Here is a 24,426-nt window from a genome sequence, read left to right as displayed (position 1 = left end):
ACCTAGAAAAAAGCAGCTAAAATTTCAAAACATTTGCATGATAGTTAAGACTAAGAAGTTATGTTGTCCTTGAATGCTGTTTTCTTAAAAATAAGTTAGTAAGTTAATAAGCACAGTATAGCACACATGTCACATTTCTTTCATACTCACAGATGCTTGAGAAGTTGAGGCAGGAGGACTGCTATGGCTGTGAGGACAGCCTGTGCTGCACAGCAAATGCCAGGTTAGAATGGTCTACAAAGTGAGATCATTCTCACTATATCGTTCTTTCTGATATATTATTCATTGAAAGATAAATTATAAAAATCACAAAAATACAAGTTCAATTAACAGCAGACCTCAGAACACATCCTAGAATTTGCTTTTTAAAAAGATAATTCCACCATAGCTACAGATGTAAATAAACTGGAACATCTGTATAGTGCTGTTCACTATGTCAAACAGCATAGCTGCCATAAAAATATAGCTGTTCCTCAAAAAAATAAAGCAGAATTAGCATATTATACATAACTGTACTTCTGGTTGTGAAACCAAAGGAACTGAAAGCAAAGTCTCAAAGACATTTTTGTGTACTGCATGATCAGAGCAGCGGCATCCACAATGGGAAGAGGACGGAAGCAACCTAAGCATGTCAGTATTTACATGAACAGCAGTGGAGTATATGTATACAATGGAAAACTATTCACCTTTAAAAAGCAAACAATCCTGGCACATACTACAAAATGGATAAACCCTATAGAGATTATTTTAAGTGAAATAAAAGACTAACAAAAAGACAAATACTTTATAATTTTACTTATTTGAAATGTCAAAACAAGCCAAATTCATACAGACAGAAGATAAAATAGCAGTAGAGGCAGGTGGCCCTCTATTATTTCAAAGCCAACCTAGTCCACATAGAAAGACCCAGGCCAGACAGGGATACACAGTGAGACACAGTCTCAAAACCAAACAAGCAAAAAAGAATGAATTCAGTCATATGTAGAGGTTTTAAAAAGCTGATCCTACAAAAATAGAAAACTTGTCTTAGGACAACTTATAAGAAGTTCTTTCCTTCTACTATATGAGTCTCAAGGATAGAACTCAGGTCATCAGGCCTGCTGCACTATATGACTGGCCCACACTTATGTCTTTAATCTTTTAGACTGAATTCCATAGTCAAGACTATTGTAGGAAGCTAGATAGTACCTAAAATACTCATTTAAATAACTTGCCTATATTCTTTCCATATGTCTAATGATACTATACTCCTATATGGTTTCTATCCCAAATTCTTGGTCCTTTGATACACACAGTGCATCTAGCCATGGCCATTGCTTTGAGATGAGCTTTAAAAGGAGCTATTTTGTTTCAAATAGATATGAAAAACTTATCTGAAAATAGAATCTAAGGACACAAAACAAATACATACAACCTCCAAGCTATTTCCTTAGTCAGGTATTTAAAAGCAGTTACAAGGCTTTGCTGTGAGATATATTAGCTGATAAAATATACTCAAGGCACAAAAACAAAATTAAAGATGTATATGGTCTTTGAAGTGTTTACTACTTTAGTTACCTACCCTTAGCATGACAGCTCATTTGTATCAAGTCATAAAGTCACACCTTCTCCTTTTCCCTCTACACAGACTAAAATCAGTCTCATAGTAACTGCCATGCTTTCTATCAAGAAACACTAATTAAGCAGGTATGGTGGCCCATACTAGTAAGCTTAGCACACTTGATGTTGAGACTAGTTTACTGTGAATTCAGTGCCAGCCTGGGCTACACAGTAAGTTCCAACTGCCCTGGGCTAGTATGAAACCTTGTCTGGAAAAAAATAAAGGAAAGAAACAGTATCTTGTTAAATAACTCATTTCATAAGTTCTAGAGCAAAGATATCACATCTTATTACCCTATTACTCCACAATGTAGAACATTACCTGGAAATAGGCCCGAGATAAATATTTGTGAAAAGGAATGACTATATTTGGAATCTGAATGAATTCAGCTTATAAACTCAGTCCCATAATAACTGCCATTATTTTCTGACTTGAAACATCTAAAAGTTTCTCTAGCAACTAATTACATTAATTTCCAGCAAGTCATTTTGCTATCAATTCTGACTTAATCTTAGAACGATTTATTTATTTATTTATTTATTTATTTATTTATTTATTTATTATTTAATCTTAGAAAGATTAACATATGGGGATATATGTACAAGTCTGACTTTAGGTGTCCAGAGTCCAGAAGAGACTGTCCAATCAGATCTCCTGGAGCTAGAGTTACAGGCATTTATGAGTCACCCGACATAGGTGCTGAGTGAGAATCAAACCCCTGTCTTCTACAAGAATAGAACAGTTTCTTAGTCAAAATCACCTGTATGAACCCTAATTTTCAATTTTAAAAGCCAAGAGAATCCAGCTCATTCAAAACATTTTTTTTAAATATAGCTTAGGTTAGCCACCACATAATTCTTACAAATCATTCTTTGAATGGCAGTTATTTCAACATGTGATAATTTTTTAATTTGTTTCTTTTGTTTGTTTATTTGTTTGTTTTTGTTGTTGTTTGTTTTTGTTTTGTTTTGTTTTGTTTTTGAGACAGGGTTTCTCTGTGTAGCTTTGTGCCTTTCCTGGAACTTGCTTTGGAGACCAGGCTGGCCTCGAACTCACAGAGATCCTCCTGCCTCTGCCTCCTGAGTGCTGGGATTAAAGGCGTGAGCGGCCTTAATTTATTTCTTAACTCTAATGTTTGTTAGCAAAATTAGTATAAATGTTAGGGAGCACATAATATAGCCCTTCATCTAAACTATGGTCCATGTGTCAAAATTTGCCCATTTTCATCGGTTAACAAGACTTGTATAATTTTACATTCACAACTCTCCCTAAAGGTATAGAATATGTGGCATATGTTATGTGTGGCCTAGAGTTATCTGATCCCCTGTAGAAAAAGTTATCAATATCCAGTCAATATAATTTGTAAATTATAAGCATAAATTTAAGGATGTATAAGAACAGTAAAGTGTCTTCCCAATAAAAGAATAAAAATTATCTACTATATGTGATTATAAATTGCACAGTATACATAGGATATTGTTTACTCATAATACACCTAATTTCATAAAAATAAACCTGCATTTTCTTTGTGTGTTGGGGGTGGTGATGGTGCTACAGGCCCTTGTTATATAATATAAATGGCCTGGTACTCCGTATGTATCCCAGACTGGTCTCAAACTCAAAGAAATCCTCCTGCCTCTGCTCTCAGATACCAATATTACATATGTGCCACCACAAAGCATATCCAATTAATTTTCTTTCTTTTTTTTTAAGATAGCATTTCACTATGTAATTCAGGCCAGTGTAGAATTTTCTATGTACTCCATGTTGGCAATGAATTCATGATGCTCCTGCCTCTGCTTCTCAAGAGCTGGGATCATAGGCTTGTACTTGGCTGAACTTGTAATTTGAACTTACTTTTCTGTAGTGTTTCTTAAATAAAAAATATACAAGAGACAAATACTGTGGTACACACTTGTAATTCCAGCACCTAAAAGACTAAGACAAGAGCATCACAAATTCCAGACCTTAAAAAAAAGACCACCAAAATGGATTAAGTTTCAATGCATTTTAAATGCTAGCTAATCATAACTTTAACTGCAGAAAACTGCAAATGTATCTCCCTGAATGTAGGAAAATCATTGCATTAGTTTTTGAAGCTGTTAATCCCATTAAGAAACTAATGGGTTAAGAATATTTAGTTTAATTGTTGGAACCAGCATTAATTCAGCCAAATCACTTTCAATATTTTAGTTGTGGCATAAATTTCAAAAGGATTTAACACCAAAAAAATATCAAACATGCTGCTTTCAAATAATGCAGAGCTTAAAAATATAAAAGCTAAAAATATGATTATACTTAACTTTCTATCATATGTCATCAAGTTGCAACATTCATCTGATTTCGATATCTTGCCAAAACACTACAGCAATTCAAACTACTACCTTCAGAGACAGAGATGCTGTAATTTATAGAAAAGAAATGGCTACTGTGGTCTTAACAATCTTCCTGAATCATAGCACCAAATAGTTTAAAGAAAATGGCTGAAATAAAATTTCATCTCTGTGTTATCTAACCAAGGTCATATCTAAATCTACCAAGGACTGCTTACACATATCTCCCAAGGCCTTGGGTTCAATACCTACGGTTTCTGAATATATAAATAAATAAACAAACAAATGAATAAATGCAGCAAAAAATATGACACGCTGTCACACAACATTCTTTCAGCTATTTAGGAGGATCACTTGAGACAAGGATAATGAGATCACTCTGGCAACATAGTTAAACCCTTCCTTTAAAGTCATTGTTCATTTTAAAAACTTCATTATAAACTTATGAGAATCAGCATAAATGTTAAAATCTACTGTTATTCCTACAATAGCTATTTATGTCTTCTGCCATAATTTCTGCATATACTTCTCCAATTTGGCATGGTATGTATAAAATCAAATATGACTAAATTAAAGAGTTAGCATTAGTTCCAGAATAGCTTGTTAACTTAGAAAACAAACCTCTAGAATTATTATTATTTTCATATCCAATACAGGAAGTCTAGTGTACCTATGAGAGCTGTGGCAGTCAATCTCCATTGTTAGCCTGACTAGACTTAGAATCACATAGGAGACTGGTGAGGCATATCTGTAAGTGTACCTGTGAGGGTGTTTCCAGGCAGGATTAACTGAAAAGTGGGTGGTACCATAGAATAGGGCCCAGGTGAATAAAAAAAGGAAAAGGAGATCACCAGATTTATGACACCTACCATCCTCTGCTTCCTGGCCCATGTGACTTAAACTTAATTGTCTCTCCCATACCCATCACCATAATGGACCAACCGCCTGAAACCTTAAGCAAAATAGGTCTTTCTACCCTTTATATTATTTCTGTTATTTTTTGTCACAATAACAAAAAAGTAACTAATATAAGATCCAAAAAGAAATTCATTAGTAAAAATAACTTTTCTTGCTGGCGGTGGTGGCACACGCCTTTAATCCCAGCACTGGGGAGGCAGAGGCAGGCAGATCTCTGTGAGTTCGAGGCCAGCCTTGGCTACAGAGTGAGTTCCAGGAAAGGCACAAAGCTACACAGAGAAACCCTGTCTGGAAAAACCAAAACAAAACCAAAACAAAACAAAAAAACGTTTCTTTCATATATGGCAGTAATAATTTTAGAACACTGAAAAACAAATCAAGATGGGCATGTTTCTAAGCCCTCTCAAGAATAATGGAAATAATGTAAGGTAATAAGGCACAAACTGAATTGAAAGATGTACACTGAAGCTGCATTTGCTGCTTTTAAAGCTCTATTTTCTTGACAGCTTATTTAAGTAGGAAGAAATCTACTACTACTACTTTTTAAAGCAAAAGAGTAAAATGCATCACTTAGTCTATGAGTAATGGCATAGAAACTAAAACATTAACACCTCAGAAAAATACTTTAAAGCTTTCTGTAGGCCAAAATTTGTTGGTATTTATAACATAATATACTGTCTACTTAGACATTTCCTTGTGATTATAAATGAATGAACACACATACACAAACATGTCACTCATCTTCAGTTATAAAGGCAGGAATCTGGAACAATACCCAATGAAGCCTATAAAGCAACTATCATTACGTTATGCCTCATAAAAAGATAGCACTCGCCGGGCGTTGGTGGCGCACGCCTTTAATCCCAGCACTCGGGAGGCAGAGCCAGGCGGATCTCTGTGAGTTCGAGGCCAGCCTGGGCTACCAAGTGAGCTCCAGGAAAGGCGCAAAGCTACACAGAGAAACCCTGTCTCGAAAAAAAATAACCAAAAAAAAAAAAAAAAAAAAAAAAAAAAAAAAAAAAAAGATAGCACTCATTTGATAAATAAATGAGTATCAAATAACATTTAGAATTAATTAAAACATCCAAAAATCATTATGCTTTCAAAAATACTACTACTTATAGCAGTACTAGGTGGCTGTTGAATAATACTAAGCATATCCATACAATATACATTCAAATGTATTTGGAGATCTTCTGGGTTTTGTAATTCATTTAATCACACAATTAAAAAAATATCTGCTTTCTATATGGGCTTAGCTGACATCAGCGCTAATAAACAGAACACATCTGAACAGGTTCAATGTATCACAAAAGCCAAGGCATATGCCATCATGCCAGTCTCATAGGGCTATGGCATGCACTTTTGGAAAGTTTACTTGCAAAGAACACATGTGTGATATGTGGCACAAATGAGTACATATATACATAAAACCTGTCTATATCCCTTTAATAAGCTCTTAGAGATATAATGTCCATATAATTATAATGTCTTGAGAATATGTAATGAGTATAAATTGTCCATTGTTTTTTTCTCAAAGTTAAAGAATTTTGCTATGAAAGACATTTTTGTTTTGTTCAAAAACTCTATATTGTTCTTATCAAACATATGTAAAGTACAACTGCTCTATTTCTATCTCAAAACAATCATAAGTAAACTAATTAACATCTTATAAATGAAAAATTTCAAGTAACTAACACCTGAAAACTTACATCAAACCAATCCCAACCCAAGTCATAGTCTGTAAACATAGAATACCATAGTCTATTCACCTCATGAAAAAAAAAATGATAAAAAAAGGATAAAAGCTATTTTAAAAATAAAATAAGTTTCTGAATGAAGAAAACTACTACAAACTATTAGCTTAAGATGAAGTCTTACCCAAGATGTTTTTCATTAGTAAAATTTTGTTTTTGTTTTTGTTTTTGAAGACAGGGTTTCTCTGTATAGTTTTGCGCCTTTCCTGGAACTTACTTTGTAGACCAGGCTGGCCTCGAACTCGCAGAGATCCGCCTGGCTCTGTCTCCTAAATGCTGGGATTAAAGGCATGCGCCACCCACGCCCAGATTTCATTAGTAAAATTTTGTGTCAAAATATTAACTGGAAGAAATCAGGATTCTAGTCTATAGGAAATAGTAGCTTAGGTAACATAACAAACATATTCTATAAAAGCAGCACCATCCTCTTATAGAAAGAATAAGAAAAGAAGTCTTACTCTAACTAATCTGGCATAAAATATTTCAAAATTCAAGCCACATAGAAAATCAAATATGAAAGAAACACTGATTTGTCAATAAAATGCCTCTAAGGAAAAATTATAATCATTTCACACACAGGATACTTACAATCATCTAAGTACAAAAGCCATCAAATAGTTAATTTTTTAATTTGAAAACCTATTAATCTTCAATATTTGGACAGCAAATGAGAAACAGTTAAAAGCATTATTTTTTTACTGAATTCCCACAATTGGAAAAAGTACCCTTCTGAGTAGTTATATATATTATGTTTTATCATTAATCCCAATTGTACATATAAAGCAACTAAGTTAAGCAACTTACCAAAGGTCACAAAGTATAGAAACAGAGAAGATGGAACCCATATTCAGGTAGTCTAGCTTCAGAGCACTTACTGTAATAATATTATACGTTCCTGAATTCCTAGAGAATCTGAGAGGCCTAAGTAATACTTTACTTTTTTCTAAAAAAAAAATGATATGTACATTATCAAATTCTTCTTGAACAGTATTCAGTGGAGAATAGGTAGTATTTTTAATAATGGCATAAGAATACTGGATATTGCCGGGAGGTGGTGGCGCACGCCTTTAATCCCAGCACTCGGGAGGCAGAGCCAGGCGGATCTCTGTGAGTTCAGGGCCAGCCTGGGCTACCAAGTGAGTTCCAGGAAAGGCACAAAGCTACACAGAGAAACTCTGTCTCGAAAAACCAAAAAAAAAAAGAAAAAGAAAAGAAAAGAAAGAAAAAGAAAAAAAAAGAATACTGGGTATCAATATGGGAAAAAAGTGAACCCATCATTTATAAAATTTAACCCTCATTTATAAAAATTAATCACAAGTAGATCAAAAGTCCAAGAAAAGCATACACTTCAAACATAACATCAATGAAACAGGAAAATTTCATGACCTTGGATCAGGCAAATTTTTCTTATATATAATACACAAAGTAAGATTCACAAAAGAACAAATTCATAAATTAAACTTCATTAAAATAAAAAACCTCTATTCTTCATTAAAAAAAATAAAAATGCAGACCACATAATGGAAGGAAAAGGTCATAAGTCAAAGTCTGATAAAGGACCTATTTCCAAAATTCTCAAAACTCGTAAGAAAGAAAATAAGTCAATTTAAAAATAACAAAAATTTTAAAAAGACAATTCACTGGGAAAAACATGTGCGTGACAAATATGTTTCAAAAAAGCCCCAACAATATTTTTAATAACAGAAATGGAAGCTCAAAAAATAATGTGATGCCACTATACACCTATCAGAATGAATAAATATTTTAATTTTAACTGGCAATATCAAGTACTTACACAAATTTAAAGAAGTTGGAACTTTCACATGGTAACTTCATTCATAAGTATTTGCCCAATGTAAATGAAGTTCCATTCAAATCAGTATCCCCCCACAAATTTATATGACATTAGTCATAATTACTACAAACTAGTAACAATCCAAATGTTTTAAGCTGAATAATGGATAAGCCAAACTTATTAAGACCACATAACAGAACACTGTACAAGAGTGAAAAGAAAGATTTGGACACATACAGCATCACACACAAGGAACAAATAAAATCGAATTAATACTGTTTAAAGATCTGATCGACTAAGTGATCCTATCTTTTCTGAATATCTATGTCTCCTCTAAAAGGTTCTCTAAGCATTCATTTATTCTTGCAGTCTTGATTTGCACACTCTCAAAGCAATGAACTGAGCTGCTCTATCATGTATTCCCTGCCATGACAGACTGAAATCCTGACAGTGTGAGTCAAAACAAGTGATTACTCTACTTGTTTAGCTAGCTAATACAAATGAGATATGTGTTAATCAAATTGGCCGCTATTCCCTTACTTAACTAATATTCTGGGCTTTGGATCTGAAATAACCCCCTAAAGCCATATGCTAAAGACTTGGTTGCCACGTGAGAATGTGGTATGAAGGTGGCGGAAGCTTTAGGATGTGACACCTAGTAAGGGGAAGAAGGTGGCTGAAAGTGCACCTGACAGTCTTACTTTCTCATTCCCTTTTCTTTCCTTCTCCCTCTCTTTCTTTGCTTCCTGGCAGCCACACAGAAAGTAGCCTTCATCTACCATGGCCTCCCCACCACAATGTTTTACCTGGACACAAGCCCACAACAATGAGACCAAATGATTGTGAACTGAACTCATGGAAACTGTGAAGCAAAATATCTTTCCTCTTTTTAAGTTATTTTCCCAGATATTTTATTAAGTGACAGAAGAATGACTAATACAACTTTCTAATTACATGGCCACACTATATCTACAATTTTGTTTTTCATGCAATGGAAAAGTAAACCACTTTAAACTAAACAGCGCTAGCCTATAAACCGCTCAAACATCTCCTTTGGTCCCAGTCACATCTTCAAAAAAAACAGAACAAAAACACTCAGAAGCAAATCATAGTTCACAGAAAATTTATTTCTCTAATTGCTATCTTAGGAATTGACTTTTTATCTTATTGCTTAACAAGAACTACAGCACCATTTTTCTTTTTACTTTGGCCTAGAGTTGTTTTCTTTGCAATGTCTGGATATCATAATCATCTGGAAAATGATGCTGAGGTCCTTTCCAAAGCAGTTAACTATCAACATATCTAAGAGTACAGCACTGGCATGGGCAACTTAAAAAAAAAATCCCATTGTTAATCTGAAATACAACCAGAATTGAGAACAAAGAAACTGAAGGCCAAATTTTATAATTCAATTCTATTAAAATGTAGAGCACCCTAAAGTTTGCTTACCTGTTCTATTTCACCTTCTACTTCCACCCCTCTCTACCCTTTTCATATATTTGCTATTTCCATTTTAGTAGCTAGCAAAAGTTTATTAATTATATTCCCTATAAACCATCTCAAATACCCTGTGAAATAAACCTTAAGCCGCAAGCTTGCTTTCTGTCTCTCACACACAGGGGGTCGGTGGGGGCAGATGACTTCAAATGTTCAGGTTAAAACACAGCAGTAAAATCAGTTATGCAAGATACCTGCAGGAAAACTCAGAACATACCTCTATGATGAGCAAAAGCTAGATTAAGGATTTTATCCCTTAGATCTTTTTCCTGTGTAACTCTTTTTCCATCTAAAGAAAAAATTTAAATGCATATATAAAATAACTATCAACAAGAACAGCAAATAATCCTTAGAAATAACATAAGGAAGCATATGTCAAATGCTGACAAAGTACTGAACTTTGTGTGCTTACTAAGTCGTTAGAACTATCACTAAATACAATGATAGCATCAACTAAGAAAATAATCTCAGGAAGAAAAACATCTTCATTGCCTTCTCTAAAGTAGAAATGAGAAGACTATGAGTGGGTAGTTCTAAATAATGTGGCCCAAGAAAGCAGCTGTACCATTGGTAGGTCCCATTATGGAACATCAAGGTAGTGATTACTTCTCATGATGAATTAATCAAGGTAGGGAAATGTAGAGGCCCTGCCCTAGAATGAACTGACCTGAATATTTCGAGACCAGACTGCCTTAAAGATAAACTTGGTAGAACTGGGAAGGGACCTGCATGAGAGAGAGGTGTATTTGATATAAACTTGGCAAAAAGTATATAAAAAATGCAGGTGTTCCTCTTTTTCCTAGATTCTAGAAAAGCATTCTGCATACATGACTATTCACCACTTCAAACAAATATTGGTGAAACAAGAATAATGTACACAAGGATCATTTTAAAAGCATGAATAAATTTGGTTAATAATAAGTACATCAGTACTAAATATTTTAAACCATAACAAAGATGGCCAAATAGGAGCAGTCTGCTATTATTCAAGCCAATACTAGAGAGGAAGGATGTCCACCTTACTTTTCTTTCTCTTGCTACTTGAAAGATGTATTTATCTCTAGTAGTCTGCTGGCTAGCATAGATTTGCATTAGCAAGCACACATTAACTACCTGTTAAACTGAATTAATTCCTACTATCAGGCTTCTAATGCCAGCTGTTCTGTCTACTCTCTTTTTTACCAACATCTAATCAGTTACTATGCTCTACCTATTCTTCTTCTGCAAGATCTCTCTGATCCGTTTTCTTGCTACCCTGTAAGTTCTCCTCCAAAAAATCTCACTCTCTTTCTATGAGTACATCAGTCTCCTAACTGATATCCGCACCTTCAGTGCTTCCCCTGTTCCAATCTATCCCCCACATTGCCACTGGTCATTTTTCAAAGCATAAATGTGATGTTATGTAATGTCCTAAAAATAGTTTACATTTATAAAATAAAATTTTAGCCATAAACTTGCTTTAAAAGACCCATACAATCTGGACACGTGCAATTTCACAAACTAGCCCCATTCCTAGAACACAGACTCATATCCCAGGGATACCAAATCTCTCCTTTCCAAAGTGAGTCCAGTTTTGCTTATAAATGTCACCATCCATTTCAATTGTTTCTTTCCCCACTATGGAAGAAATATTAGCACTCTAAAAAACCTCCGATGAAATCCGACCTCCTTCACAAGGCCTTAGCAGATCTATCCCTAAACCACCATTGCCATCACTGCACTCCTTTAATGGTCCTGGGTCATTTACAATAACAATTTCTCAAATTCCTGTCTTGTTCACCTAAATTAAAAAAATGAGGGAAGACTATAATTCAGGAATGCATCTTCAGGCATTTCACATGATTGCACTATGTGTTGTCTATACTCAATACACACTATAAGAATTCCAAACACAACCACCACCACCACCACCTAACAAAACAGAAGGTCAATGAAATACCTCATTAGCCACTTGCAGGAATAAAATTTGTCTCTTTGTATCCCTCTAAGTATTCCTAAGTATGAGCTCCTATTTATTTCTGTATCATCTTATCTGTGATTACAAAGATGCACAGTGAGAACGTCAATACCTTTGACAGAAATGATCAGATTTAGGGAGGTCTTTAAAAAAACATCATTGTAGAAAGGCTGGGGCTATGGTTATAGCTATCTAAATCCCCAGGTTTTTTATACAAATGATAATAAAAATTTAATGGGAAAATAAAGGGAACTATTATATATTAGACACATTCTATATGAAAGTCAACTTGCTAAGTGTATTAAATCCAGCACTGAATTTCTTTTACATAAAACTTTTGAAAATATTTTTTCTTCCCATTTATAAAGGTAACATGTAATATAACATATCTATTTGGGGGATGGAATACAGATTCATCTGCTTTCAATGCTCATGTTCTTTCTTTTATTACTACAGAGTATCATAAAAATTAATCAAAACTTGCAAGTTTTCTCAATCTACCCTGGTTAAAATTTTAATGATTATAGCTTTAAGCTCAAACTGCTTTTATCAATGAATTAAATTACTCCCCAAACTAACTTCCTTAAGCAAAAACATATCGATAACATATAAATACCAGAATTCTAGTACAATATTTATTATATGATATGCAAGTTCAAAACACTATAACCAATTCTTCCATAAGGAACCAAATACTCCCTCACCTAAAAAAAAAAACAACAACAAAAAACAAAAATCAAAAAACAAACCCCACAAACTACTATACAAACTGTAATGCTCATGGAACTAATTCATGAAGAATTCATGGTACTCAAGCTGTTCTTTATGACCCTTGCCCAGGAACAACCAATACCATCTCAAGTAACACCTCTTCCCAGATCCTGACAGAATCCAGGCAAGAGCTAAAATTGCAGCTGCCTGAGGGGTGATGCCCTTTGAAGTTGTTATTCCCAGCAGACCTAATTGAGACAGTCCCTGCAAGGGCTCTCGCAACCAGAGCTTCTTGCTTATCTCATGTCCCTGTTTCTAAGAATTTTTCCCCAGGAGCCAATGGAGCCCATTTTTCCTTTCTGCAGGCCCATTTTCTACTTACTATTCACTGGAACCAAACTAGTTTTTGATTGAAACCTTGACACATTTTCCCATAGGAAAAATTTTCAAACAGTAATTAGGCTCTTCATCTGTATGGCTTGCTCTTGTGCATTGATCTAAAACTGTTACTGCCCATGGTTTTCTGGTGGGAAAACATGTTAAGATTCTGAAACAATCAATTTACACACTGCTGAAAGATAATTCTAAAGTTGTCAACTGCTCATATAAGCAAGAAAGGTAAAAGACACTGAAAAACACTCTGAAATATATGCGTGGCTATAATTCTATAATTTAATAATTTTTATTTAATCTTACCAGTATTCAACACACAGAAATTATTTCTTTTGACATCAGAATTAACCCTACATTTCCTTCAAGGATTCTAGCACATTTTATATATCCCATTATATATAATAAATATAGCCACATATATAACACAATGAAAATACCTTTGTTCTAAAAACTATCATAGTTGAGGAATGTAAAGTTCAAACTTAAAAGCTTCAATTTCTAAAGTCAATATCAAAAGGTGTGATGAAAATAAATATCAATTCTATAAAGGAAAACTGGTTTTTTCTTATGAACAGAGCATCTGTACAAGAAACAAAAACAAAATGAGGTTGCCAACATGTAGCACTAAAATTTCACCCCGAATATTTTTAATAAAGTTCTTTGCTGGGTTCAATCTAACCAATCCTAATGGTTTTAGATGAAGAAAGCAGCACATTGCCTTCACCTTTTGTATTACCTCATAGGTTTACCAATCTCTACTGGAGCAGTTCTCCAAACAGCAGAGGTAGAGAGACCTATTGTTAAATATCTACAACACCTAAAACATACTGCAAATTAAAAAAAAAATGTGTGCTAATTACAATTTACAAGGTAGTACATTCAAAGTTAACCAAAAATAAAAATAAAATAGTAGACATTTGAAAGATCCCGACCTCCTATATAAATTAAATACTTGTGAGTCATGAATGAAACAAAATCCCCCCACCCCCATAGTCTGGCTGGACATTTTCTACATGCAGTTAGAATTTCCACATTTTAAGAAAAATTAACATTTTTCATTCATCTCACTTTTAACCAATTCTTAAGAGATATAGAATATTAAAACATTTGGGATCAATTAGTTTAAAAATATTTATCTGTATAAATGGTTCCACTCCACAGTACTTCTCAATTTATTTCCATAAAATCTCTTGTTGCAAGTTATTCTCACAATGTAATCTAACTCTAGTTTAAATTAAAATAATGTAAAGGGAAAAAGGACAAACAACCATAAAATAATCCAAAGTATGTCTTTCTAAAGCTGGAACAATATTTGAAGACAAAGGCTCATCCTTGAGATTTCGAGGATTCTGACTCTTACCTCAAAACAATTCTGTTGTGAATCAAACTGGTATTCAACAACTATTTTAGGAGGTGTATGGTGGCCTCTACTGGAATACTATGCTTATGATTAAGCAACTAGGAAAGGATCCAACTTTCTGTCACAATAGGTAGGTTTTTGTGTTTAAACGTGGCTCGTTTTTTGTAAGAAAACAATAAAATACCTGTGCACATCTAAGTTCTCACGGCCCAAGTGCAAAACACAGCCAGTACAGTTTCAGATGAACGGCGGGAAAGAGGGTTGAACGGAAGGATTTTGGTTCAGCTAGACTAAGCTTTACCAAAATCGGTCTTACAAAGGTCTGGGAATCACTTTGCCTCTGGTACCCACCAACGGGTCAGGTATGAAGCCTGGGAAAAGGTAAAGGGTCGAAGTAGAACTGCAGGAGTAAGGGGAACTGAGAACAGGCAGCAGCAGATCACCTACACACATTGACTGCCAGTTCCACTTAAGGTACAGAGAAAGAAGCAGTCTGCAAAGAAATAAGAATGCTGTTACCAAGGAACACTTGTCCTTCGGGGTTAAAGTCCCCAGAGTTAGCCACCTTGGTGTGTTTTTGTTTCCCTGAGTTCATAAAGCACTGGAGTTAAACAGCAAGCTCGGGTCCCCAGCTCCAATTCTCAGAAAGCAGAGGCAGCATGGTGCGAGAGGAACGCAGAGTCAAGTAAGGCACGGCGCGCGTCCCCAGTCCCGCTTCGGGTTGGAAGTGAAGAAACTTAGAACAAACTCTAGCGTGGCCGCACCTCCGGAGCTCGGAGCTCGGGAGGCCAAGCCGCATCTGGGAGTTGGGAGCTCTGCATGCTGGAGCCCCGTCCCCTTTCCCGCCCTCATGCTGCTAGAGGTCTGGGCCCCCCGGGAAGGGGGTAGGGGGCTTGCTTGGCACCCCCGCTCTCCCGCCCGGCCAGGATCTCCCGGGACACAGGGCTGCAGACTTCCAGCCGGTCCCGCCCACCACACTAACCTCGATGCCGCTCACACTGCCGCTCGCACTGTCGCTGCGGAACACCTCCATTTCTTGGTCCCAGAGATCCTCCAGAGGAACGAATGGTAGCATCGCCACTTCAGGAGCACTCGAACAGGAGCTGCCGGTCTCCAGCACCACCACGCATCCCGTCCGCGGACCTCGCTCGATGCTGAGTCCGAGACTCCGAGCCCCGTACTCAGTGATCGCTGACCTCCTCAGCTGCGGGTACCTCACAAGCTGGGAGAGTGGGGGATCCGCTGCCCGCTGTTGTGCCCAAAAAGAAGACAACTCTGTACTGCCTCCCCTCGAGCAGCCGCACGGCTCCCGCCGCCCGCCCAGCAAAGCTCCGCGGGGCCGCCCCCCCCACCGCACGCACCCCCCCGCGCCGCCCGCGCCGCTCGCCCCCCCCCTCGCTCCCGGGCCCCCTCCCCGCTCCCTACGCCGCCAATATGGCGGCAGCCGCCGCGTTACCTGTGCGGCGTTTGGAACCCCCCGCGGCGGCGGCGGCGGCGGCGGCGCGCGGCGGCGTCACCGGCACGTCAATGGAGGTTCCCCAGCCCGGAGTGGAGGGGGGTAGGGGAGGAGGGGCGGGGTGGTTGCGAGGAACGCGTGCTGGGGGCGGGAAGAAGGGGAGGGGGCGTGCTGGGCGGGGGAGGCGGGCGAACCGTAGTAAAGCCCACAGCTCGCGCCTGCTAAACCTGCCCACTTCACAGAGCATGCGCGGTGTGCCCTACACATGCTCAGCAGGCCCTCCCAAGGCTACCGAACAGCCTGGCTGGCGGGAGCATTCCCAGAGAGGATGAGGGGAACCCAGGGGCTCTGCAGAAAGCTTCAGGAGTCCAGACTCTGCCCCAGGGCCAGCTTGCTGGACCCAACAAAACTCAGGTGTTTAACATACAAGGCCACGCCCATTTTAGTACCTAGTAACCAATACTACTAGGGCGGGGATTTTAGACTATTATGTCAGCCACCTGGAAGCTAGAAGCAGCAGATAATGCATTAAAAAAAAAAAAAAAAGAAATCAGTATACCTGTGCTCTCCATCCTCCCACTCCACCCAGTTTGTCTCACTTAAGATGTTCCTGAGAGTCGCCCTCCCAATAGGAATGAACTCACAATGGTTCAGTCTCTTGTGTGCCCCAACACAAGAGTACACAATGCATACACACACACCACTAAGCAGATTCTACCCATTGTCAAAAAGGCAAGGTATCTAATTCTAACCCCTCCCCACCTCCCTGAGAATACACACATGCTGTGTGTGTGTGTGTGTGTGTGTGTGTAGAGAGAGAGAGAGAGAGAGAGAGAGACAATAATGTTTCAATCTTCATGCTGTGCTTTACTCCTTTGCTACTCTATGTGCTGTCCTTAGCTCTAGTAATGTAACAGATGAATTGAGTTCCATCTTATACATGGAGTAGATGATCAAAACCGTCAGCAAAACATTTTAATACTTAAAGTTAAAAAAAAAAGTTATTTCACCTTTTTACACCTAGAGACTTGAAAGCATTTGCTATAGCAAGAAAACCAGCTCAGTACCTTGGAGAGGTTTCTAACATGTTGCTTATACACACACCACCTACTTGCCCCTTCTACATTTAGAGCTGTTGTGCTGTGCTACTAAAGAATACTGAACTGTGCCTTCCATTTATTTTACCATCTGCTGTGGAGTGCTATGAAAGCAAAGAGGTTACAGAGGTTGGCAGTGAATTCAAATAAGAACTACTAATGATGCTCTTAAACTATGCTTAAAATCCACAGCTTTAGGAATATCGCTCTGCAAAAGTGATACCTTTGAAAATGAGAACTTCATAAGGCTACAAACCTTGAAAATATGTGTGTTTGTGTGTATGTGTGTGTGTCCATTTATGTTGGCAAAAATGACAGTGTTCTTAGTGAAGTCCAATTCTGTTGAGCTCTGAGTCTCATTTTCCTATTGCTTACCAGCTCAGTTCTAGAATTCTCCTCTCTCTTTTCCACATCACCTATTTTTTCTCTTTCTATTGGATTATTCCCATCAGCAAAACATAGTTTCTAACTTCTACTTACTATCATTTGGTTCATTTTATACCTCCCTGTTCTTTTAAATATTTTCTTCACTTGGCCTCAAAAAAAAAAAAAAACTGTGTACATTTTCCTCCTACATACTGATTTCTTGTCTGTTTTGTTCTTCATCTTTATAATCTCCAACCATTGAAACTTCAATACTCAGTCTCTGACTCCTTAACTGACCTTTCTGAATGTAAGCTTAAGCTAGCTCTTGCATATCGACCCAGTGATTAAAGTTCTTGAAAGATTCTCCATCTTTTCCAAACCTCTTAGCTCTGAATGTAAATGCTTTGTTATCAACCTCTCTTTTCCACCTTCATAGTAAAGTTCACTATCCATGGTCACATACTCTAGTAAAATCCACACATGTGTATTGCCTCTTTCCTTTCTCAGACATCCTTATGTAGTTTAATATTTTTCTTTTCTCTTTTACATTTCTATTTTCTTTCTTTATTTTTATTTTATTATCTTTTGAAAAAAGTCTTAGAATCACTCTGAAGGCTAGCTTAAATTTAGTGTAACACAGGTTGTCCTCCCATTGACAATGATCCTCCTGCCTCAGCTTCCCAAATCTGGGATAATGAGCCATACCTCCTGCAATTTAGTCTTAAAAACAACCAATACTAACAACTCCCATCTGTGAAAAGTTACTATCCTACAGGTATATTATTTTCACAAATTCACCTAGCATTCATAACAATTTTCAAAGATGTGTTTTGGGAGGCTGAGGGAGGGGGACTACTTCAGTTTAAGGCCAGTAAGTGCCAGAGCAGCGAGGGCCATATAACAAAACCTGGTCTTAAACACACAAATAAAATTTCTATTTTCTGTATTTTTAACAAAGAATCAGGGCCTTGTAAAAGTTCAACAATTTTTCTGTATGATATCACAGGTATTATGTAGTATAAATTGTTAGAAGGTCTTATTAGTAAAAACAAACCCAGAGCCAGGTATTAGGGTGAACACTGAAAGATCAGAGAAACAGAACCAGCCATAGCTAAACTCACCTCGCCAATTCCTCAGCCGATCCTGTTTCCTCAAACTGGAAGCCTCTGTGTCCTCATCCAAATGGATCTCAGCTGAACTGCTGCTAGAAGCCTAAGAGCTTAACCAGGCCCTAGTTCCTGGTCCTCACATCTTATATACCTTTCTGCTTTCTGCCATACTTCCTAGGATTAAAGGCGTGCATCACCATGCCTGGCTATTTCCAGTGTGGCTTTGAACTCACAGAGATCCGGATGGATCTCTGCTTCCAGAATGCTAGGATTAAAGGTGTATGAGGCACCACTTTCTGGCCTCTATGTTTATCTAGTGGCTGTTCTGTTCTCTGACCCCAGATAAGTTTATTAGTGTGTACAATATATTGGGGAACACAATATCACCACAGTATTTAAAATGGGAAACCTCAAATTAAAACAGGTCTAATTGAAGCCTGATCTTGCTCACTCTGATGCTCTCAAAAACACCTCTGCTATTCAGTTCCTCTGTCCATAAAGTCCTTGCACTTGTCTCCTACAGAAAATCTAGTCATTTCTCTTCTGTATTTTCCATATCTTTAATTATTCCTTAGTCTTTTTCTTGAGTTTTTTGGCACAGTGAATTAATAATATATTAAGATTTACATTCATGACACATAAATGGTATCCAATAAATGCGATGGATGGATGGAAACACTTCTGTACTCTAACTATACATTGTGTTAAAATTGTGGACTGATATGATCAAACTGATCAAGACTTAACTCCTTGAAGTTTAATAGTTATTTAATCCATGCTGACCATGGCAAAGATGTGTTGTGTGGTTTTAATTAGTAGTAAACAGGGCTCATGAAACCTCAGTTCTACTGGCACAAAAGGTACTTGAAATGTCGGTGAAATTATAAAGGCATTTTATTTAAGCATAAAAAAGCAAGTGTTAGTGAAGACTTGAGCTGTTCAGTCTTCTGCAAAGTATATATTTAAGAGACGGTTACTTTCTTTTCAGTCTTCAGGAAGTTTTTATTCTGAAATTGTCTACTTGTCTGCATTCTGGGTTTGCAATTAGTATAGCACTGGAACTTTAAAAATGATTGGCAATATTTTAGTAGTTGTAGGATTATAATACACTATATCTAGTTCTTAATTAAAAATTGTTATCTAGAAAGTTGACAATACAGGCTCTACCAGCATTTTAGTGTATTTTCAGAGTATTTTCAGAACTAGGGATAGGGTACACTTAAATTTCCACACTGATTCTTCTACTCTGACAAATGGCACACATTGGATGACCTAGGTCAGAGGTGAAAGGGGGTGGTCACGTAATTTAAAGGAAAAAAAAAACGGTTGACTGACCCATCTCGGCCTCACTCCTGGGTGTGTGTGAAATATGAAGCGATGGTCTTTGATCACCAGCTCACAGACCACCCACAGATCACTGTGGTTCTAATTTCTAAACTTTGACATATACAAGGTAATATTTAGTGGCTGGTTATAGAAAGAGCCACATTACCTTGCATTATACTCTGACTATTTCTACAAAGATTTTAATGTAAATAATTAGAAAATAGTGCATATATATATATATATACAGATCACTAAAATGATACTAGAAAATATTCAAATATCTTATTTTAGAAATATCCTAAACAAATTATTTGAAAACATGTTTATTTAGAAATAAACACACGAGATTTGTATCTAAAAAAATAGAAATTTTAAGTATTTAAATGTGAATAAGTACTCAATTATCCTTAAATCATACCTTAACAGTTTCAGAGAACCTTTACTTTAAATATGCTAATATTAGGTCTCTAAAAATCAAATTGCAAAAAGGAAAGGGACTCACACTTACTAGTAAAATGCAAGCTCACTATTGTCTGCACTATAGAATGAATGATATTAAACAATAAGTAAGTTATAAATAAGATAATAATTTAATAACATTTCATCTTTAGATAATTACTAAAGTATATATTATGTAGAAAGTAAAATTCATTTGCATTATTGAAGTCAGTAAAGAATGGCAGAATGGTAACCCTCATTTGTTTTCTATTAAGACTTTTAAGAAAGGTACTTATATTATGTGATTTAGCTAAAAATTCACCCTCGCTTCATTCTAATAGTAACATTTTTACAACATAATTCTATATTATATATAAACAAAATATGGAAAACCAAAATCTTGTTTTCTCTTTATTTTAAATCTCTTTAAGTCAGAACACAATATATGTTTCTATTGTTATTTTCTAAGTCTCCTGGTAGTAGGCTGATCAAATGTTAGAATGATTGATCTACTGAACAGGAAATGAATTTCTAGTATGATATAAATAAAAATGATAGCAAGCCATATTTCAAAAAATAGATACATTTTTATAAGTCAATGCAATAACATCAGATATAAAGCTAATCTGGATGCAATATCCTTTACAGCATTGTTTACTGAAGTTGAGTAAAGAAACCTGGCAGATTATTCAGTCAGTGTCTCTTTCTAAACTTACTGTTTGCAATTTAAGACTCTTCAAAATCTTGACTTTTACTGGGGAAAATTCTGAGCATTAACCATTCCTTGATTAAGAATATGGGAGTAACTATGTAACCTTGTGCAAGCATATCTCCTAAATCTATAATAATACAATGAAGAATATAAACATTTTAACTACCAACTTATCGCAATCCTGATTGTCTTTTACATGCAATTTACAAAATTATTATCACCTAAAGAAAATATATCATTAGAATTCTCACTACTAGCCTGGTTGTACATGCTTTTAATCCTAGCACTTGGGAGGCAGAGGCAGCCAGATCTCTGTAGGTTTGAGGCCATCCTGTTCTGTATAGAGAGTTGTAAGCCTACAAAGTGAGACCCTGTCTCAAAAGAAAAATTTCTCATCACTGAGGCTCATTGTTGAAACACTTACCTAAAATCTCAGCCCTCAACAGACAAAGGCAGAAGGACTGTGAGCTCCATACCAAACTGGACTACACAATCTCTCTCTCTTCTCCCTTCCCTTCCTCTCCCCTCCCCTCCCCTCCTCTCCTCTCCTTTCCTTTTCTCTCCCCTCTCTCTATCTCTGTCACTCTCTGTATCTCTGTTTCTCTCTGTCTCTCTGTCTCTTTTTGACACACATGTGCATGCACATGCATGTATGTACACATACACACACAGACACATACACACAGAAATCAGCATTTTTAATTGAAGAGAATTCTAATCACGGCTCAGTAAGTTTATAAATAAAACTTAAATTAGACCGAACCATATAATTTCAGACTTATTAACATGTTATTCTAAGTGATTGGTAAATATGTGTCAGGATCATTTGCAAAGCTCATCAAAACAGATTACTGAGTACATCCCCAGTGTTTCTGGTTCATAAAATCTAGGTTAAGGACTGAGATTTTACAATTCTATCAAGATATATATGGTGATTTTAATACAGCAAATAGAGTAGAATCTAAGAACTGTTGTTCTAAGTCATAATTAGTCAAAGTAAGAAAGATACTCTAGAAAAAATTTTGGTTCCAAAAGCATAGATTATTCAGTCAAATTTCAGGTCTTTAGAACTCAGCAAAAACTAATAGGAATTTGTATAATGAGCACAAATTTAAACTACAAAGGATGTTATAAATAAAATATTTTATAAGAGCAAACACTATAAACACACTTTGAGACTCCATTGTACAAATTGTTGGTACCTTATATTACTGTATGTAGCAGAACATAATAAAGGTGTCTTTTATTTCTGATGTCCTGGTTAGAAATTCAACTGGGAAATTGGGCAAAATTGGATGTGTCTACAGAAGATAAATACAAACATACGCATATGTATATATTCAGAGTAGTAACAGACTGGGTAGGTGATAGATAGGTTATTTATGGCCAATGTGTCAGAGATAGCATGTTGAAATATAGAGCAAAATTAGAGGGATTTTCTTTTTGGCCAGTGTTAGGACAACTTCAGGGAAGTGTAGTTTAGCACCCTGGATAGCTCCTTGAAAGAGACTCAATTTTGAATCCAAGCCTTACTTCCCTAAGTACCCACCCACCCTTTTTTTCCTTATCAGAATCTTTATGTTAAAGAAGGCCAAACATTTATATAATGTTAAGTTCCTGGGAAATCAAAGGTAGAAGTTACTTTCATTTCCAAGCTTTATACAGTGGTTCTCAACCTTCCTAAAGCTGTGACCCTTTAATATAGTTCCTCATGTAGTTGTGGTTACCCCCAGCCATAAAATTATTTTTGTTGATACTGCATAACAGTAATTCTGCTACTGAGTGGTGTGTCAGTTCCTAAGAACATTTGGAATATGTGCTTTTCAATGGTCAAGACCCACAGGTTAAGAATCACTGATCTAGAATATCAAATGAAAGGAAAATATATGTTAGTGTAACTTGAGCAACACAGAGGTATTCACAGTCCCAAAGAGGCCTATAAGAGTCTTTAGGCAAAACAAGACTTTTCAAACTAAGTACTGAATTCATCAGTGTGGCATATACATATAATTCCAGCACTCGGAAAGCCAAGACAGAATAACTGTAGCTAGTTCAAGACCAGCCAGGGCTATAATGAGATCTTGTCTTAAAAGCATGGTCGGGGAGGGCATACAACTGAACATGATGATGAACACTTGTAATCCTAGCATTTGGTTAACTAAAAGAAGAGAATCCCATGTTTGAAGTCAGCCTAGGCTATGTAGCAAGATTTTGTGCTATAAATAAATAGATAAATAAATAAGTAAAAAGAGATGAAAATAAAAATTTTCTCTTTATAAAACCAAATACATGTGTCTCTCAGTATCCATGGTAGTTTAATGTGGGACCTTCCATAAATAAATACTGAGGTTCCTTATATAAAATGGTATTGTATTTGCACAAAATGTATATATGCTCTATGTACTTTAAATCATGTCTGAAATATTTATAACACTTCATGCAATATAAATGCTACATAAATACGTATGCTATATTTCTTAGTAAGTACAAAGAAAAAAATCCCACGTATTCAGTACAAGCACATATTTTTTCAAGATTTTGTATAGAATTTGTGCACAGAAGCTATGAATACAGAGGCACATGGATATTTAGTAATTCTGCACTTATTTGGCTGTGTGTGTGTGTGTGTGTGTGTGTGTGTGTGTGTGTTGCATATCAGCCCCAAAGCCTTTCATAAACTATGGACATACTATACCACTAAGCCACATGCCTAAAGCACCTCAAAGCACCTTTGAGTTGACTTAAATTCCAATTTTGGATGCCTTTAAGGTTAATATTACAAAATATAGTCTTATAATATTCCTCAAAAAATGCACCCTATTTTTAAAACATGTAAAGGCAACAGAGCTCCTGTTTAACTTCTCTGCTGTATACACTTTTGACTGGCCTATTTGAATGGAAATTTAATAGAACAAAGATGAAAACCTACTCTCCAGCAAAACTACAACAGTAGTATTTCTTGTCTCATAAATTTTAATTCATTTGGTGAAAATAATTTAAGTAAAAGTCTTCTTATAGTAGTTATTGAATTTGAATTTAAAACCTATCATATAACACTTCATTGTTTATCATAGGACAATAAAATGAGGAACTATATTAAAAATAAAACTAAATTTACAGATTAAGTGGACTTTTTTACAAAGTAAAATATTGACATTGTAATATATCTTACAGCTAGAACAGATAACTAGCCTTATATGAAAGAATACCAGTATAGTATCATAATAAACTAATTCTCCCTCAGCTATCTTTTTTCAAATTCACTTTTTAGAAGATATAAATTAGAGTTACACTTTATTTTACTGTACTGAAAAGTGGAAAAATCTTTGCTTCCTAACAACACCCACTTAGACAAAAATATAAATAAGCAATGAAATCATAGCATTCTCTTTTCTTTTCTGGTGGCCATGTGAATCAAATCTCATGGATAGACAACCATTCTACTACTTAACTTCATTCCAAATCCAAATAGACTTCAACATTCCTCTCTTGAAGTGAAGAAAAAGACCCAAAATCATTAAGGATACAGATCTAAATAATTCTCTCAATCAACTTGATCTGATTGACAGTTATGGAATAGTTCAACCAAAAGAAGAATGCA

The 24,426-nt window shown here is 36.1% G+C and overlaps 1 protein-coding gene across 4 annotated transcripts in view; it reads right to left on the bottom strand.

Annotated features, from left to right (window-relative positions):
- Positions 1-24,426, bottom strand: part of Rps6ka6 (ribosomal protein S6 kinase A6) — a 185,737-nt gene that overhangs the window by 87,215 nt on the left and 74,096 nt on the right. For 2 of the 4 annotated variants that reach the window (XM_076562741.1, XM_076562740.1), the window contains exon 4: positions 15,304-15,570. The exons of 1 other annotated variant lie outside the window; for it this stretch is intronic. In XM_076562741.1, the coding sequence (XP_076418856.1) occupies positions 15,304-15,570 (267 nt within the window). Of the gene's footprint in view, positions 1-15,303; positions 15,571-15,777; positions 16,016-24,426 lie in introns of those variants that run through there. One more of the 4 variants, XM_076562743.1, reaches the window with a different exon arrangement.

Source organism: Peromyscus maniculatus, chromosome X (assembly GCF_049852395.1).
Source record: "Peromyscus maniculatus bairdii isolate BWxNUB_F1_BW_parent chromosome X, HU_Pman_BW_mat_3.1, whole genome shotgun sequence".
Classification (NCBI taxonomy): domain Eukaryota; kingdom Metazoa; phylum Chordata; class Mammalia; order Rodentia; family Cricetidae; genus Peromyscus; species Peromyscus maniculatus.
Note: the sequence above shows the minus strand (reverse complement) of the source record. Positions and strands in the feature narration are given on the sequence as shown.